This window comes from Triturus cristatus, chromosome 5_2 (genome assembly GCF_964204655.1).
Source record: "Triturus cristatus chromosome 5_2, aTriCri1.1, whole genome shotgun sequence".
NCBI classification, from domain to species: Eukaryota; Metazoa; Chordata; class Amphibia; order Caudata; family Salamandridae; genus Triturus; species Triturus cristatus.
In genome coordinates this window covers 171,910,776-171,930,416 of record NC_140588.1, presented here as the reverse complement: position 1 = coordinate 171,930,416, position 19,641 = coordinate 171,910,776, and the positions used below count along the sequence as shown (strand labels likewise).

The 19,641-nt window shown below is 47.7% G+C and overlaps 1 protein-coding gene across 1 annotated transcript in view; it reads left to right on the top strand.

Annotated features, from left to right (window-relative positions):
- The window catches only part of VPS4B (vacuolar protein sorting 4 homolog B), a 300,050-nt gene that overhangs the window by 207,257 nt on the left and 73,152 nt on the right, over positions 1 to 19,641 (top strand). The window contains exon 7 of the mRNA XM_085606937.1: positions 7,656 to 7,804. Within this exon, the coding sequence (XP_085463063.1) occupies positions 7,656 to 7,804 (149 nt within the window). The remainder of the gene's footprint in view (positions 1 to 7,655; positions 7,805 to 19,641) is intronic.

The window sequence follows — 19,641 nt, the reverse complement described above, 5'->3', positions numbered from 1 at the left end:
TTATCAAAAGGCAAAACGCACATTAACTATTCCACCACGAGCCCACTCAACACGTAAGTTGGGGGCTTCCATGGCCTTCCTAGGAAATATTCCCCTGCATGATATATGCAGAGCAGCCACATGGTCCACTACACACACATTTACAAAACACTATTGTGTAGATGTGCAGTCAAAACAGCAGGCAGCTGTAGGACAGGCTGTTCTCAAGACACTTTTTCAGACCGCTGCAGCTGGCACGGGTAGCCGCCGCTAATAGAGGGCACTGCTATGTATTCTATGCACAGATATGAATTCAGCAGCCCACATGCCTCGAACTGAATATGCTACTTACCAGTATGCATCTGTTCTTGGCATGTAGGGCTGCTGACATTCATATCGCCCTCCCTCCTCCCCGGCGCCTGTCGCAGCTGCAGCTCTCAGAATTACTGCAAGCATGGTCATCACTTTCTGTATCTACTCCATCACTGCCACAATGGCGAAAAACAATCTGAGGATGGAGAGGATGCCCATGCGCACTGTAGTCCAGGGGAGGAGTCACCTATCCAAGGATACTTCGAAGACTCTTCCAGGACAACAACGTGCAAACATCCGGACCCAACACTAGGCGGCGATCTATGCACAGATATGAATGTCAGTAGCCCTACATGCCAAGAACAGATGCATACTGGTAAGTAGCATATTCAATCAGGGCCCCAATGTCACATCTGTGGCAGGATGGACCTGGTGTGGAGCCGCACGGCGCTACCTCTCAATGCATGAGGAAATTGCTACAAATAGTTTCCAGATCCAGTCTGGTGCTTAGGTAAATTCACAACATGAGGAATCTACACTTAAATCGAGTCTCTACCAGAAAATACATTACCGAAGGTAAGTAACTTGTTCTTTAATTCTAAATAAAAAATAACAAACATATAAAACTTGGATTTGGCAAAGATTCTTAACATGTTTGTTGTTAACTGTCTTGGCAGCATAATTGAAAGTATTAAGATTATACATTATTTTGTCAGGCATAAATTATGGGCACACCTGAACCCCTCGGACCTCCCCACGGTCAACTTAATTGCAGTGCAGGGTAAATGTGGGTGCGAAGAAAGTGTCCGAAGACCTATCCAAATTTTGCTGCTCGGTCTATGTTCGAGGCATGTGGGCTGCTGAATTCATATCTGTGCATAGATCGCCGCCTAGTGTTGGGTCCGGATGATTGCACATTGTTGTCCTGGAAGAGTCTTCGAAGCATCCTGAGATGGGTGACTCCTCCCCTGGACCACAGTGCGCATGGGCATCCTCTCCATCCCCAGATTGTTTTTTTTCCGCCATTGGGTTCGGATGCAACTATCTTAGCTCAACTTCGGAATACTTAGTTTAGGCCAAAAGGCCTATAGTTTTCGTCGGTACAGTTACCGTTCGGTGTCGACTACTAGTCCTAGTGCTCCACACCCTTTTTCAAACTTTCGATTCGACTTGGTCAAAACTTCGACGCTCCATCGACGATGGAATCGAGAACTCTGTTCAAGAGGTGTCCGTTGTGCCACGCCAAGTACCCTCACATCGAAGTCCACCCGGTCTGTAACAAATGTCTCTCGCCGGATCACGACGAATCAAAATGCATGGCCTGCGCACGGTTCCGATCCAAGAAAACTCTACGGAACCGACGGGCAGCGAGACTCGAGGCGCAGCAGGCGGCACCCGCACCCACCAACATATTCAGCACCGAGGACGAGGACACCGAGAGCGTGGAAGAAATACTATCTAGCCCCGCTTCGGAGCATGGTTCCCGATCGGACGACGATGACGAAGAGCTCTTTCGACGTGAAGAAGCCGTCGACGAGGTAGGGGACATCGACGAAGCCTATGGGGCTGAAGAAGACAGCTCTCCCGAGGAGTTAGGCCAATCCGTCGAAACGGAGGCCGAAATTAGTCGTCAGGCTCCGGTCGAGGGATCGCCTTCGGGCTTTACCCAAGACCTAATCCATGGTTCCTCCGCCCCGCCTTCCGGCCCGGCACTGAACACTATGCAAGAGCCAATATTACCCAAGACGACCGGGTTGTTAAACCCAAAAACATCCATCGCTCCAGTCCCTTCGAAAGCGAAACTGGTGGTGGTCGGATCAATGGCGTCGAAACAGTCCGCTGGCCCGGCACCGACGCCGAAAAAAGTCGTCGGCTCCGAACGCGTACAGAAGGACTTCGGCGCCAAGCTCACCGCAGCAGACGCGGTCGACGCTCAGAAGAGGCGCGCCCTCGTGCACCACAAGGCACCGACACCTTCGGCGCCGACACCGAAGCCCGTCGCCTCCGCAGTCAAAATGGCCGCCTCGTCGACGCCTAAAGCACCGATGCCGAAGAAGTCCTCGACTACGTCGACTATCGATGCATCCCTTCAAGCCAGTGACCCCCTTCCGACAAAAAAGTCGGGGTCGGCCTCCACACCTACAACCAAGATACCCACCAAACCACCATCTCAAGTTTGCTGTGCAGCAGGTCTCTGCCTCTCTTCAACGTATCCGGGACCAGGTAGCCCTCCACTCTACCTCAGGTCCCCACACTACCTCACCCGGTACAGTGCACTCGGAGCCCACCAACATCACCTTTGGGCTGCCACCGACATCGGCACCGAAACTTTTTCAAATTCGGACACGTGTCCTCCACACACAGTCCACCGCCTCTGGCCTAACGGAACACGACCCTTCAGGGCCACAGTTTATCGACGCCAACACTGGCAGGCTCATGCTCCACAAGCGCAAGATCACGCCAGTCAGGGAAGAGGTGCCATACAAAATTCCTCTCAAACGCAAGCTACCGGCGGAGCAGGAACCAGTGTTGCAAGAACACTTCCATCCCCTCCCACTAGCTCCGCAGTCCTTTTCTCCTACCCCTTCTGAATCGGACACAATGCAGGAATATGGTGGGGACGATACCATCTACCCCGGGGACGCAAATCCCAATGACACACAGGATCCTGATCAGGCATGGGATGACCCCACAGACCCAAGTGTCATGCCACATGCTCAGGATGCGCAACTCTACAATATTAAAACTTCTCCTACAGAGGACACGGCCGCATTTAATGCCCTTATCGAACGGGCAGCTGCTCATCATGGGGTGGAACTGCACTCTGACGCCATTGAGGAGGACTTCCTGCTTGACACTTTCGCATCATCGGAAAGAACTGTCAAGACTCTGCCCATGCTTAAAGGGGTTCGGAAGCCTGCCAAAGACATTTTCAAGGACACCACAAGAGCCCGTGTGTTAAACCCAAGGATTGAAAAGAAATATAAACCTGCACCTGGTGACCCTAAATACATTAGGGGTCAGTTGCCATTAGACTCTATGGTGGTTGCCAACGCTCGCAAAAGAGCCCACTCACAGACAACTGGTGATGCTCCTCCCCCCGACAAAGAGTCAAAGGTCCTTGAAACATCGGGCAAACGTGTGGCAGCGCAAGCAGCCAATATCCTGCGCATCGCAAATACACAAGCACTCCTGGCACGTTATGACAGGTCACGTTATGACACCCTAGAGTCACTGCTCCAACACCTACCAGAGGAGTATAAAGAGTCAGCAGAGCTCCTCATTAGAGAAGGACAACTCCTCACTAATGCGTCCATCAAATGCGCCCTAGACGCAGCTGACACAGCGGCCAGGGCAATAAACACAAGTGTCATGTTACGACGCCATGCCTGGTTACGCATCTCAGGCTTCAAACCCGAGATCCAAAACAATATCCTCAACTTACCGGTTAACACAGAATTTTTATTTGGCCCAGACGTTGACACTACCCTAGAGAAAATAAAAAAAGACACAGATACTGCCAAATCTATGGGGGCGCTACAAAGCCAACAATTTCGTAGTGGCTCCTTTCGTCGCACTGGAAATAGGGGAACGTCAAGGGGCCAGGGGTCACAACAACAGTATGCTAAAGGTAGCACACAGACCACCTACGACAAAAACAACAGGGGTGGATATCGTGGATCCAGCGCCAAGGGTAGGGGACGTGGATATGGCAAAACCAGGTCCTCCCCAAAAAACAAACAGTGACGCCCTCTCCCTACCCCCCGACCACTTAACACCTGTCGGGGGACGACTCCAGCTGTTCCTGCCCGCATGGAAGAACATCACCACGGACAGGTGGGTCAGGGACATCATTCAACATGGGTACTGTCTGGAACTAACTTCCACTCCACCCAACATACCACCAAAGCACCGTCCTATGTCAGCCGAACACTTAGATTTACTCCAGCAAGAAGTGCTTGCTATGCTCGCAAAAGGGTCCATAGAAGTAGTGCCCACCGCCCAGCAGGGCACAGGAGTGTACTCTCTGTACTTCTTGATCCCAAAAAAGGACGGCTCGCTCAGACCTATCCTAGACCTGCGACCCCTAAACCTATATATACTGTCGGAGCATTTCCATATGCTCACCCTCCAACAGGTTCTACCACTACTCACTCAGGGGGATTTCCTAGCTACACTAGACCTGAAGGATGCATACTTCCACATACCAATACACCCTTCACACAGGAAATACCTCAGATTCACCATTCAAGGGAATCACTATCAGTTCAAAGTTCTCCCCTTCGGAGTAACAACAGCACCCAGGGTCTTTACCAAGTGCCTGGCGACAGTGGCCGCACATCTGCGAAGACAAAATATTCACGTCTTCCCTTATTTGGACGACTGGCTAGTTCAGGCCAAATCAGCGCAACAATGTGCTGCCCACATGTCCCACACCATTCACCTTCTTCACGATCTGGGATTCTCACTAAATTACCCAAAGTCAAGTCTCCAACCTGCGCACGTACAACAGTACTTAGGCGCTACAATCAACACTCTGGCTGCCACAGCTCAGCCAACTTTAGTGAGAATCAACAGCATGCAACTGCTGATCTCAAAATTCAAACCTCAACACTCCCTGCCGGCGCGAGTGTTCATGCAGTTGATAGGCATGATGGCCTCCTGCATCTTCATAGTCCCACACGCGAGACTACATATGCGCCCGCTTCAGGAGTGCTTAGCACGTCAGTGGAATCAGGCTCAAGGACAGTTGAAAGACCTAGTGTTGGTGAGCGGTCGGGCATACAACTCTCTGCATTGGTGGAATCCACAAAACCTTTGCAAGGGCCGACCGTTCCAAGAGCCTGTTCCACAAATAATACTGACAGCGGACGCGTCTCTCCAGGGATGGGGAGCTCATGTACTCAATTACACAGTGCAGGGACTATGGACTACACAACAAAAGAAGATGCACATCAACCTTCTGGAACTGATGGCAATCTTCCTGGCAATGAAAGCATTCAAAGTACACCTGTGCAACAAGGTCGTGTTGATCCGGACGGACAACATGACTGCCATGTACTACATACAGAAGCAGGGAGGAACACACTCTCCACAGTTGTCTCATCTGGCTCAGAGCATGTGGAAGTGGGCCATTCAGAGGAACATATTCCTCATGGCGGAACACCTTCCAGGCAAAGACAACCAGATGGCGGATCTGCTCAGCAGACACAGCCACCAGATGCACGAGTGGGAGTTACACCCTTCAGTACTCCACCCGTACTTCCAGCAGTGGGGTCATCCAGAGATAGACCTATTCGCCACAAGGGAAAACGCAAAATGCCAAAGCTTTGCCGCCAGGTTCCCACATCCACAGTCGCAGGGCAATGCGATATGGATGAACTGGTCCGGCAGATTTGCGTACGCTTTTCCCCCAGCGCCGTTGATACCGCTAGTGGCACGCAAACTGCGACAGCACTCTCTGACACTCATCCTGGTTGCTCCAACATGGGCACGCCAGCCATGGTACACCACCTTTCTGGAACTTTCCGTGGTGCCGCATCAAAGGCTGCAGATCAAACCCGCGCTTTTGACGCAGAACCATGGAGAAATTCAACACCCAGATCCGCAACAGCTGAACCTGGCAATCTGGCTCCTCAAGTCTTAGAGTTTGGCTACCTAAACCTGCCACTTGACTGTATGGAGATCATTAAGGAAGCTAGGAGACCCACTACCAGAGCTTGCTATGCAGCCAAATGGAAGAGGTTTGTCATTTATTGCAACAACAACCACATTAACCCGCTAGACGCATCTATTCAGAACATAATCTGCTATCTATTACACCTATACCGATGCAATCTGGCATACACCTCAATACGTGTCCATTTAACAGCAATAGCAGCCTACCTCCAAAACAGGCAGCACCTCTCTTTATTCAGAGTGCCTGCCATCAAAGCCTTCTTGGAAGGACTTAAACGGGTGATTCCCCCAAGGCACCCCCCAGCACAGTGTGGAACCTCAACTTGGTCCTCACCAGACTAATGGGTCCACCCTTTGAACCTCTCCATTCTTGTGAGATTCAATTCCTCACCTGGAAAGTGGCTTTCCTGGTTGCCATCACTTCCTTAAGAAGAGTTAGTGAACTCCAGGCACTAACCATTCAGGAGCCATTTATACAAGTTCACGCAAACCGGGTCGTACTACGTACCAACCCCAAGTTCATGCCTAAAGTAATATCGCAGTTCCACATGAACCAAACCATTGAACTGCCGGTTTTCTTCCAAAACCCACAAAATGTCGCTGAGAGGATGCTCCACACACTAGATGTCAAAAGGGCCCTCATGTACTATATTGACAGAACTAAAAACTTTAGGAAGACTAAACAACTCTTCGTTGCCTTCTCTCCACAACACAAAGGCAACGCCATTTCCAAAGCAGGTATAGCCAGATGGATCGTTAAATGTATCCAAATTTGTTATCAAAAAGCTAAACGCACATTAACGATTCCACCACGAGCCCACTCCACACGGTAGTTAGGGGCGTCCATGGCTTTCCTGGGAAACATTCCTTTACAAGAAATATGTAGAGCAGCCACATGGTCCACTATACATACATTTACCAAACACTACTGTGTAGGTGTACACTCAAAACAGCAGGCTGCTGTAGGACAGGCTGTTCTCAAAACTCTTTTTCAGACAGCTGCAGCTGGCACGGGTGGCCGCCGCCAATAGGAGGTACTGCTGTGTATTCTATGCACAGATATGAATTCAGCAGCCCACATGCCTCGAACTGAATATGCTACTTACCAGTATGCATCTGTTCTTGGCATGTAGGGCTGCTGACATTCATATCGCCCACCCTCCTCCCCGGCGCCTGTCGCAGCTGCAGCTCTCAGAATTACTGTATAGCATGGTCATCACTTCCTGTATCTACTCCATCACTGCCACAATGGCGAAAAACAATCTGGGGATGGAGAGGATGCCCATGCGCACTGAGGTCCAGGGGAGGAGTCACCCATCTCAGGATGCTTCGAAGACTCTTCCAGGACAACAATGTGCAATCATCCGGACCCAACACTAGGCGGCGATCTATGCACAGATATGAATGTCAGCAGCCCTACATGCCAAGAACAGATGCATACTGGTAAGTAGCATATTCAATGCTTGTTTCAAGGTACAAGAGCGTAACAGAGGTGCTTTTGGTTTAGTTTAATTTTCTCCATATCATACTTGCCCTAAATTAAAGTAGTAGAACCATGGGCAGAATATACTGACCTTTTGATCCATATCTACCATTGACCTGTTTCTACCTTAAACTTTAAGTGTATGGCTGAAATTAGTAGCAGATCTTAAAGCTCCGTTCTTTTTTTTTTTGTTTGATTGTAGATTGGTAAAGAACTTATTTCAGCTGGCAAGAGAACAGAAGCCCTCAATTATCTTCATTGATGAGGTTGATTCTCTGTGTGGCTCACGAAGTGAAAATGAAAGTGAGGCTGCTAGACGAATTAAAACGGAATTCCTAGTTCAAATGCAAGGTAAGATGTCTGCCTAAATATCTAAATGTAATTTGCTTATGTTTAAAGTTTCTCATTTTCCCACCTCAAAGTAGTTTTTGTGTGGAGCCTTAAAAGCACTCCTAAAGATATTAGATCGGGGCTCTCTGGAAATGGTACGAAGGGGGTTGCGACACGGCAGGGGATTTATATAAAAATGGCACATGTATGACTTTTCAGGAAGCACAGGACTGGTTCCAGGTGCCTCCGGGGCAATTCCTTCAGTAAGCCAAAATATCACGTACCGTTTGTCGGAGGTTATGGACAACATTTCCCGATGAACTAGGTGAGTCCAGCACACTGGTTACCTTCCTGGACCCAGGTTCTAGTTGGGGGGCTTATCTTCCGAATCTACACGATGCTAAAGGTGGACAGGAGGCCGAACTTAGACAGGATCAGGGCGACATGGAACGATGACCTGCCCGTCCTGTTGACAGATGGTGAGTTGAGGAGAGCATTGACTCAAGTAGCAGAAGCTACAAGTAACGCACGGTTCAAGTTAATTCAGTTCTACTACCTACACCGCACATATCTGACACCCCAGCGGCAAGCACGGTTCACCCTGGGTGGTTTTCCACATGCCCAAGATGTGGCACAGATCCCGCCACATTTCTGCATATGCTCCGGAATTGTCCATGTCTGCAGCAGTACTGGTACTGGGTGGTGTTATCTCTTAGCATGGCTACAGCGATGCATATTGACACATCTATAAAACAATGTCTTCTGGGAGTGCTTCCGACTTCCAAGAAAGGGACTAGGATGCGCTATAAGTAGGCGCTCCTAGGACTGGTGCTGGCGAAACTGAGGATAGCAATCCACTGGATACACTCCGGACCACCTGTGTGGAAGAAATGGAGAGATGACCTGCGGGAGTGGGGGGTAGCTGAGGAATGTCGCCTCAAAGCAGTACAGACTGATGAGAATGCGGAGGGCGATCTCCTAGAATGGGGGCAAATGTTGACTGAAGTGTCCACAACAGAGTATGGGCGTGAGACTGTGAGGACACATAGCTCACTGAGTGCTAGGTCCACTTTAACACCTCCAGACGCAACACTGTCACATTCATCCTCTCACACCACGAATACATGACTTTTAAACAAATTATGAGTGTACTGCTAGTTTCCTACCTGGCATTGTGCCACCGGTCTTTCGCTGCCACGGGGAGGGGGAGGGGGGTAAGGATTGGTTTCAAGAGTGGAATCCAGATTCGCTGTTGTGATTATTATTGTTATGTCTTCATTTGGGATGTTGGTCCTATTGTTTGGAAGAAAGAAAAAAAGGAATTGTACTGCTGATATAAGCGAGAGTAACTCTAGTAATGAGTCTGTATATACTTATGGGATAACTTGTTAACAATACTGGATGTATATTGACTGTAGATCCTGGAAATGTATATGTAAGTCCGTATTCTAGATACATTGGAAGCAGTGTTAAATAAAAATAAGCTTTAAAAAAAAATATATTAGATCAGTAGCCTTTCATAGTTTTTTATACATTGTCCCATTTGAGTAAAATATTTGGATCCCTTGGCAAAGTCATGTGCCCAACTGTTTGAAAGCCACTCTTTTTAGGCTGTTATGTTCATTAGTATATATTGTTCATCTTTTCACTTGTGTACTGTTCCAGAGTTTGTGACTACAAGATGGAAAATGGTCTACAGGACAACTGCATACTCCACCTAACAAGGCAAGAGTATGTAGTCATCAGGAGACATATTAGTGTTACAAAAATGTGATAAGAAGGGTCATGTATTTTTGTGGAGAGCTGTAGTTTTTTGTATGGCCCTAATTTCCTAGGCACTTTCTTCTAGCCTGATTTGAATATGTTGTGATAATGGGCCTTTTTTACTTTAGGGAATTATTTGGTTAGTAGTGTGAGGCTGCATTCATCCATGTAGAATTTCTTTGCAGTGTTGCTCTTTACACTTTTAAGGAAAGCCCTGCTCTGGTTTCCTTCTGAAAGTTAATGGTTTTGCTCTGCAGGTAGTTAAAGAATCCCTTCGAAAAAAAGAGCCTCCCACCCTCAAGCGGCATGTCACAAACCATTGTGAGCGAATTGCTGATTTGGAGCAGAACAGACATGGTTGATATAGCAAAATGTTGTGGTGTTTTATGTAAGGTATAGGTGGTTCCTATCCGTCATTGCCTAGTGTGCAGTTCAGAGTAAAGAGCAGCTTGCAGAGAAAGGAGCTGGTAATGTATAAATGATATGCATTTATGTGAAAAGGAAACTGACAGCCACATCTGTTACGACTAATTCAAACACTTCCATTCGGATTGAGGCTGAAAACCAGCCACAATTGTTGATGGGTTTTCTGTTTGGCTAAGGTATGCACCTAAACGGGGCATAATCTACCTATGCCAGGCATAATCCACCTATCTAGTCAGGATAACATGATTGCATGTCTAAAATAAAGCCTGCTCACGGCCTTGATAGCTTGGCACGAGCAGTCAGTCTTATCTTCGAGGCAATGTGTAAAGTATTTGCACAACAAACAAATCCAATGGTTGTGGCTGGCTGCGGCGTTGCAGACCAGCTACAGTGTCAGGAAGACCCACAAAACAGTACCTTTAGAAATGCACGGCGTCTGGGACCTCGCAATGAGCTCCGAAGAGCCTGTGTCGGCAGGGACTGTTCTGGAGGGTGGTGTAGGAGTTGTCGGGCCCTTGAAGTCGCATGCGTGCTGGTCAAACTTGTTGAAGTTAGGAGCACTGGATGTGGTGTTAATTGTAGCAGTGCAGGCAGCGGCTCGATGACGGTTATCAAGCGGCGGCGATAAAACCAAGGCTGCGCTGCGAATGGGACGGTGCTCATCGCACTGCTGGCAGTTCACATTGCAAGCAGTGGCATTGTTGTTGCGTCAGCGCTGTTGTCGGTAGACCCAGGGCTGCGGGGCGAGACAGGGCAATGCAGGTCGCGGTGCTAGCAGCAGCATCGGTTGACGATCTGAAGTCGATGTTGCTTGCATCGGTATTCCAAGTCTGTGGTATAGGATGGGGCAGCACATCGTGTAACTAACAAGCAGTGCCCCAAACCACAGTGCTGGCAGTGGCGTCTGTTAGCTTGCGTCGGCGGTGAGACGAGGGAGGTGGTGCGGAGTGCGTGCCCAAAGGTCTTGGTGCAAGCAGCGGCTCTGTGACTGCGTTGGATGGCGACGGCGGTGAGATCCGGGTTGGTGTGCGAAGTGTGACAGTGCCTTCAGGTCACAGAGCCGGCTGCGGCGTCTTTGACGGCGTCTGGTTGCTTTTTTCCTCTGTGGCAGCTGAAAACTCCAGTTCCAGAAGCCGTTACCCAGAAGATGTCGAAGTCTTTGATTTCCCTGAGTCTTCCAACAGGAGACAAGCTCTACATCAAGCCCTTGGAGATGCTTGGTATGCAGAAAGAACAGTCCAGTCCTTTCCCTGCCCTAGACAGAAGCAGCAACTGCAGGCCAACCCAACAAAGCAACCACAGCAAATTCTCAGTATTCCTCCTGGCAACTCTTACAGCACTTCTTCCTGGCTGGTTCCTTAGTCCAGCAGTAATCTAAAGTTCTGGGGTCAGGCCCTAATATTTATAAATTTTCCTTTGAAGTTGGTACAAAAAACCTTCTCTGGCACACATAAACCAGTTCTGCCTGGCGCAAGCCAGGTTCACTTCAGGCACTACAGGAGGGGGAGGCAGCTTTGTGAGAGGCAGCCACAGTCTATTCAGGTGAAAGCGACACCTACTCCTTTAAATGCAGCCAGGCCTATTCAGCTTGGCTGTGAGTCACCCAGGAAAGGCAGGACACACCTCAACCTCCCCCTTGTGTCTGTCTAGTATGAATGCACTTCCCCAGCTCCTGTCACTCTCAAAACCAGACGGTGAATACACAAATAGCAGAGGCACACAGGAAGGTTAAGCAAAAACAAATGCCCCCTTCTTCTGAGTTATCAATCCGTAAAGGGGATGATACCGTTGAGGCAAGTAGGGGTGGGATCAACACTGTCTGCAACTCTGATACCCCAACTACCATAAATGTCACTATTTTCTCATGAGATGTATAACCCACATACATCCAAATAGGAAACGTATTCCTATTATTTAAATTTTGTGTTGCCAGACCTTCCTCCTTGTTTTTTCCCCTAATTTTTTCTTATTGTATGTGTGTCTCTTGCTCGTTTGTATCTCCGATCATTAATAAAATTTATATATGTAAACATTACACAATAACATAAACATACAGATGACAGGTATCGGTTTTTCTATTGTTTCTTTTTCTTATTGTATACATTAATTTTCTATTGTGTGAACAATTCAGACATAATACACATTAAGCACACCTTGTTGACAATGGACTCTACATTTTATATATATATATATATATATATATATCATGCATGATTATTACACTTGCTTTCAATTCTCCAACAGAAAAAGATTCATACAGGGATTAAAAAAGAACAAATCATTGTTTTGGGGGGGAAATGATTATAATAGAATGCCTTCAATTTTATCATTTTCTGGTACTTCTATTGGCCCTAAGTGGGCGAGGAATAGATTCATGGTACTGTAAAGGTAAGGAAGCAACCAGACTCATCATTTAGTTTGAGCTGAAAGCTAATTACTTAGCGCTGAAAGCGTTTCAGAACAAAAGAGTACAGATACTTACAGACCGCTCAACTGCAATGGTCTGTGAAAAACAAGCAAAGAAGAATAGTCTCTTACCCTCTGTCAAAGCTGGCACGGACAATCTGCATGTGTTCCATCACAAAAAAACATTAATTTGGTCGACCCATTGTCCTAGGGATCGAAAACAACAATACAGATGAGTTAAACAGAAAAAGGAGGTTCGAGGCATATGAGCTGCAGATCACACACTGAGGATAAGATCGCCATCTGGTGTTGGGCTCGGATGATTGCAGGTTGTTGTTGTCTTCGGAAGAAGCCTTTGGTCACGAGGTTGGTGACTCCTCCCCTGGACAACAGTGCGCATGGGCATCCACTCCATCGTCAGATTGTTTTTTTCCGCCATTGGGTTCGGATGAACTTTTTTCCGCTCCAGCAGAAAACTTCCAGCAATCGATTTAACTCTTTAATCTTCATTCCATCGACGTCTAAATCAACTCGGACCGGTTCCGGAAGCGGCTGATGGACAGGACACCCTTTAAAAAATGCCCCCAGAGTGGAGCGAAGTTCCCCCACAGTGACCACCACGAGGTTTGTAACCTCTGCCTGTCGCCGGAACACAACGAATCGACCTGTCCAGCTTGTGCTGCTTTCCGTTCGAAGAAGACCCTCCGGGACCGAAGAGCTCGACGCCATATTATGGCCAAACCAGCTCCAGAACCGGAGGACATCTTTGCTCAAGATGTTCCTGAAGATGACACCGAAGATCTCGAGATCGTGTCAGAGGCCGACGATTCCGATGACCTCATCACTCCAGGGCAGCGTGTGAGTACCACTGCCCCTGCCCCATCCAAAAAGACAGTGGTCAAGACTCCGCCAGCTGGGCCCAGTCGCGACCGGAAATCCTCTTCAGAAGCCCCGCCCTCGGGCCCGGCTCCGAAGACATCTAAGCCTGTAGGTGGCTCGGGCTCGAGCAAACCTCATGTGATTGTGCCTTTAACACCCTCGGCACCGAAAAAACCACTGTCGGCACCGAAACAGGCTTCAAGACACTGGACATGTGACTGCCGTCCCATACAAAAAACGGAAGCTGGACATCACACCTCCTCCAGCTCCCATACGGAACAAGCATTTGCAATGCAATAGGTCTCGCATTTATAAGAGTTTGAGCTATTGGCATTGTACAATTACAATGCCTTTTATTTATGTTTTGGTTTTAAAACAAAAGGCATTGTCATTTACAATGTCAGTAGCATAAACTTGCATAAAAGCAGTGTGTGGCGTGTAGCAGTGTGTGGCGTGTAGCAGTGTGTGGCGTGTAGCAGTGTGTGGCGTGTAGCAGTGTGTGGCGTGTAGCAGTGTGTGGCGTGTAGCAGTGTGTGGCGTGCAGCAGTGTGTGGCGTGCAGCAGTGTGTGGCGTGCAGCAGTGTGTGGCGTGCAGCAGTGTGCGGTGTGCGGCGTGCAGCAGTGTTTCATGTAGCATTGTGCGGCGTGCAGCAGTGTGCTGTGGCGTGCAGCGGTGTGCGGCGTGTAGCAGTGTCGTGCAGCAGTGAGTAATGCAGCAGTGTGCAGCAGTGTGTGGCGTGCAGCAGTGTGTGGCGTGCAGCAGTGTGTGGCGTGCAGCAGTGTGTGGCGTGCAGCAGTGTTTCGTGTAGCATTGTGCGGCGTGCAGCAGTGTGTGGCGTGCAGCAGTGTGCGGCGTGCAGCGGCATGCAGCAGCGTGTGGCGTGCAGCAGTGTGTGGCGTGCAGCAGTGTGTGGCGTGCAGCAGTGTTTCATGTAGCAGTGTGAGGTATGCAGCACTGTGCAGTAAAAGGTATGTGTGACAATATTGCTGACAATCGCAGAAAAAGGTCTGTGGTGGCCTCCATTATCTATAGTGGCCATCATTACTCAAATTGGTGCTATTCACAATCTCCAAGTATAAAGTTCCTCAAAAGTGTAGACTTACATGTCTCCAACCCCTGAAATTGGGGTTGGAGTCAGTAAAAATGTCATAAACGACCATGAAGTTATTACTAGTAGTGACTTTACAATTGTATTTGTTGTTCCTCACACCTGCTGGAGAGCTCTGCTATCAGGGTGAATATCTCCATATATTAAAGTATAGGGAAAAGTAAAAAAGTTTATTCAACTTAAAAAAAAAAATAGATAAATATTTTTAAGTTAAATATTACTGTTAGTTAAATGTATATATCTATTTTAAATTTAAAATAATATAATAAAATGTTACAGCACTACTAACTTAATTTCAAATAAAAAATGAAATATGTTGAATATATTAAATTTAAAATAAGATTATTTTTCTGAAGTTTAAGTAAAGAAAAAACAACCTACAGTAAGCAATTATAATTTTTATTTTGCACTTAAAATTATTAAATGTGATATATAGACTTTTCTAACCGTGTTAATTTTTAAATTTGAAAATAAAGTAATAATTATGATTTTTTTTTCCAGATTTTTTTTTTTACATTAATCCCTGCATTGAGGATGGCATACCCTGCATTGAGGCAAGGATTGTTTATGGGCAGGAAGTTGTCCCTTCCTGCACACAGACAATCACTAATGGTGATTTGTAACTCCAATGTGTGCTGCATTGTGCAGCACACAAAAGTTGCAAATGGTAATTTTTTTATTATTGTTTATGTGCAGCAAGGTACACCTTCCTGCACATAAACAATAATTGATGGTGATTTGCTGTTTCTATTTGTGCTGCACAATGCAGCACACATAGAAACTGCAAAACAAGGAGAAGTTAATTTCTCATTGTTTCTCCATGATAAGACAAGGTTTTTTTGTCTTAATTTTGGTGCTGCCCCATATTTATGAGACTCTTGTAAATAGGGGGCAGTGTGAAACAGCAATGGGTGTTGCAACCGAACGCCTAGCACAACACCCATTTCCGGCCCCTTTCACGCTAAGTGCTGACTGAAAGGGGGCCTTATTCACAAAGCGGCATTAAGCGGCTTAACTTCGTCAAGGGTTTATTGCCACAGGAACGTCATAAAAAGTGACTTCCCTGTGGCGATAAACTCTTGTAAATATGCCCATTAGTTCCTGAAAGTAGTAATGTAGCGACCAAAAAAGAATGAAATGGCAAGCCAATCGATTTATCAAATTCAGGTCTTAAATATGATACATTTTGTTCATTGCAGGACTGTTCACATAGCATTTACATTAACATGTTAAATTAGAGTACCATGAAATTGCCAACAGACTGTGCACAACTGCTCCCAGCCACTGAGGTTTGTAGACTGATAGATGACATCCTGAGACTCATTCAGAAATATATCCTTCCTACCATGAAGAACACGCTGTAGAATAAAACCAGATAAAGCAAGTTAAAAACGCAGCCCACCAAAACACCTCTCGTGCACCTCATCAGATGTTTCAGCTGCAAGTGTTTTAATGAGCGTGGGGCTGTAGTGTGCAGTCAAGTGTGGAAGTGCTGTAAAATTCATAAAAAGCAAGAGCGCTACAAAGAAATACCTTTTTCGGCAAATCACAGGTTTGTTTCGCCGAGAAACATTGTTAACACATATTAATGAGGTCTATTTTTGGTGCACCCAACCTGAGAAAGAACTCTGGGGGGCTTGAGTACTGCCGTGGAAACCCTTCTTACAAAATAGGCCGCTGTGCTACACACAGATCAGGTGAACTTGGCACGGCCCGTTGTCACTGATCCCAAGAGCCCCTGAGAGGAAGCATGCCCGTGCGACTCTTCCGTTGTGTAACCCTAGCTCTTGTGTAAGATTACGGCACATTCTTCTCCGGGAGCCCTCTCTCAGAAACTCAAACTTTCTAATAAAAAAACACAACGTTGAAGCATGTCCACCGCTGACAATCTCGGTGCTGTTCCCGCTGCACATTAGCATGCGGACCAGCTTCATTCCGGATGTGATCGGACACTGCTGTAATTAGCTTTATTGTACTTTATGTAAAATTGTTTGTTTGGGGCAGTGAGAGAATGTGCTGGGAAAAGGGGCAGTGAAGTGTTCGCTAATGACTGGGAGAACTGGGTCACAAACACAGCTCTTGTTTGTGCGACTGTTCCGTGGTTCGCTCACAGCCAGGCCCCGGGCCCTCATCCCCAATTAGGCCGGAAGTTCAAACAAGAAGGGGGTGGCAAATGGTGTGCACTTTGATGTCCTCAGTGGCCGCGCGGCTCACTGAAGGACATCAAAGCAAGTGCTTTTCAGGCTGCCAAATGGTGCGCGCGCCCGGCGCACATGCACTGTATTTGGAGGCCTGAAAAGCCACTGTTTGCACTTCCAAAACTCGCTTACTATAAGTCTCGCCAGAGCAGCGCTAAAGCGCTGTCTCAGACGAGACCTAAAAAGGACTGTGCCACTTCACCACTTCGTCCTTCCTCTCCTGTATTACCTCCTAACCCGTCCCCCCCCCCCTCCTCCTTCTCCTTTACCCTTACCTTTACCATCTCCCTATCATTCACCTCCTCCACAGGATGATAATGATGACTTAGGGGGAGGGGCGGACCCTGATTTCTTTAATGATCCTGTTGATCCAAACAACCCTTTTACATTTCCAGGCACAGCACCAGTAGATGACTGGTCTTATCCAATGCCTGACATGCCTGACCCCACTACCTACCCCTCCAAGCCCTCCCCTCCTGATGACCATTTGGGGTTTGGCCAACTAATAAATAGGGCAGCAACATTCCATGGTGTCACTATGCACACAGACCCCCTTGAAGAGGACTTTCTCCTCGATACTTTTGAGCAGTCACAAAAAACTGTTCACATACTGCCCATGATTAAAGGGGTTATAAAGCATGCCACTGAGGTCTTTAAAGACCCTGTTCGAGCGAGGGTTCTCAACCCCCGCATCGAAAAAAAGTACCGACCAGCCCCGCAGGACCCTGCATACATTAAAGCCCAGCTCCCTTTAGACTCCTTGGTCGTATCAAATGCCAGGAAGCGCGTTAACTCACAGACAACTGGAGAAACGCCTCCCCCGGACAAGGAGTCTAAGCTTTTAGAGGCCTCAGGCAAACGAGTCGCCGCACAGGCGGCGAACCACTGGCGTATTGCCAATACCCAGGCCCTGTTAGCCCGGTATGATAGGGCGCATTATGACCAACTTGAGGACCTTCTTCAACATCTGCCTGATCCCTTTAAATCCCAGGCCGCTGACCTCATTCAAGAAGGCACGTTAATATCTAATGCCTCCATTAAATGCGCCTTAGAGGGCGGGGCAACAACAACAACACCCGCACCTCCCCAGCCACCAAACAGTGACTTGCCACCACTCCCCCCCGGACCATTCCACTCCGGTCGGGGGGCGACTCCAACAATTCCTACCTGTCTGGACTTCCATCACCACAGACAGATGGGTAAGACAAATTATCCAGTCTGGCTACTGCCTAGAACTCCTACAATCCCCCCCAAACATACCACCCAAACAACGTCCAATGTCCTCACATCATCGCTCTCTCCTCAAACAAGAAGTTCAATCCCTGTTACAAAAACATGCGATAGAACCAGTCCCTCTTCAACATCAGGGAACAGGGGTGTATTCTCTATACTTCCTCATTCCCAAAAAGGACAAAACATTACGGCCCATACTGGATCTCAGACTGCTAAACCAGTATATACATTCAGATCATTTTCATATGACCACCCTCCAACAAGTCCTCCCACTGTTACAACAGGGAGACTTCCTTGCCACATTGGACCTAAAGGACGCGTACTTTCACATCCCTATGCATCCCGCTCACAGAAAATATCTACGATTTGTGGTAGATGGGCAACACTATCAATTTACAGTTCTCCCATTCGGAGTAACAACAGCACCCAGAGTGTTCACCAAGTGCTTAGCAGTCGTGGCCGCGCACCTCAGAAGACAACAGATCCATGTCTTCCCCTATCTGGACGATTGGCTCATAAAAGCCAATACTCGCCAAAAATGCGTTCTCCACACTCATCGCACAATTCAAACTCTCCACAATTTGGGATTCAGTATCAACTACCCCAAATCCCATCTACAACCTTCCCACTTACATCAGTATCTGGGAGCAACCACAGATACATCCAAAGCCATTGCTTATCCCAGCACTGCCAGGATAGCCAGTATACAAAATCTCTTCTCTCAATTTCAAACTCATCCATCTCTTCCAGCAAGAGTGTTCATGCAGCTTCTAGGCATGATGGCGTCATGCATCTCCATAGTCCCACACGCACGACTTCAAATGCGCCCCTTACAGGAATGTCTAGCACAACAGTGGAACCAAGCTCACGGACACCTTACCGATCTGGTGTTGGTGGACAGTCGCTCACTTCGCTCACTGAAATGGTGGAACACCATCAACCTGTCCAAAGGGCGGCCGTTCTTAGAGCCTCTTCCACAAGTTGTGCTAACTACAGATGCATCTCTCACAGGGTGGGGAGCCCACCTCCTTCACCATACCACTCAGGGCAGATGGACCAGTCAACAGAAACTGCTCCACATCAACCACCTGGAACTCTTAGCAGTGTTCCTAGCACTAAAATCCTTTCAGGTTCACCTAAAGAACAAAACTGTCCTCATACGCACAGACAACAGGACGACAATGTATTATATACAGAAACAGGGAGGGACACATTCTCTCCAACTGTCCCAACTGGCACAGCAAATCTGGAGATGGGCAATTCCACAAAACATCTACCTGTTAGCAGAACATCTCCCAGGGATCCACAATCAAGTGGCCGACCTCCTAAGTTGCCACACGCAGCAGATCCACGAATGGGAATTACACCCCAAGGTTCTACTCCCCTTCTTCCAAAAATGGGGACAACCAGACATAGACCTGTTCGCCACTCCCGAAAACACACAATGCCCAACCTTCGCCGCCAGGTTTCCACACCCACAGTCGAAGGGCAATGCCCTATGGATGAACTGGTCAGGCAGATTTGCGTACGCTTTTCCGCCTCTCCCACTAGTTCCATTTGTGGTACGCAAACTGAAACAACAATCGCTAACGCTAATACTAGTAGCTCCCACTTGGGCACGTCAACCGTGGTTCACCACACTTCTGGAACTATCTTTAGTTCCACATCAAAGGCTACGCCTCTCCCCGGATCTATTAACCCAGAACCATGGAGAAATCAGACACCCAGATCCTCAAACACTGAACCTAGCGATCTGGCTTCTGAAGTCTTAGAGTTCGGATACCTCAATCTCCCTCCAGACTGTATGAATATCATAAAGGAAGCTAGACGACCTACTACTAGA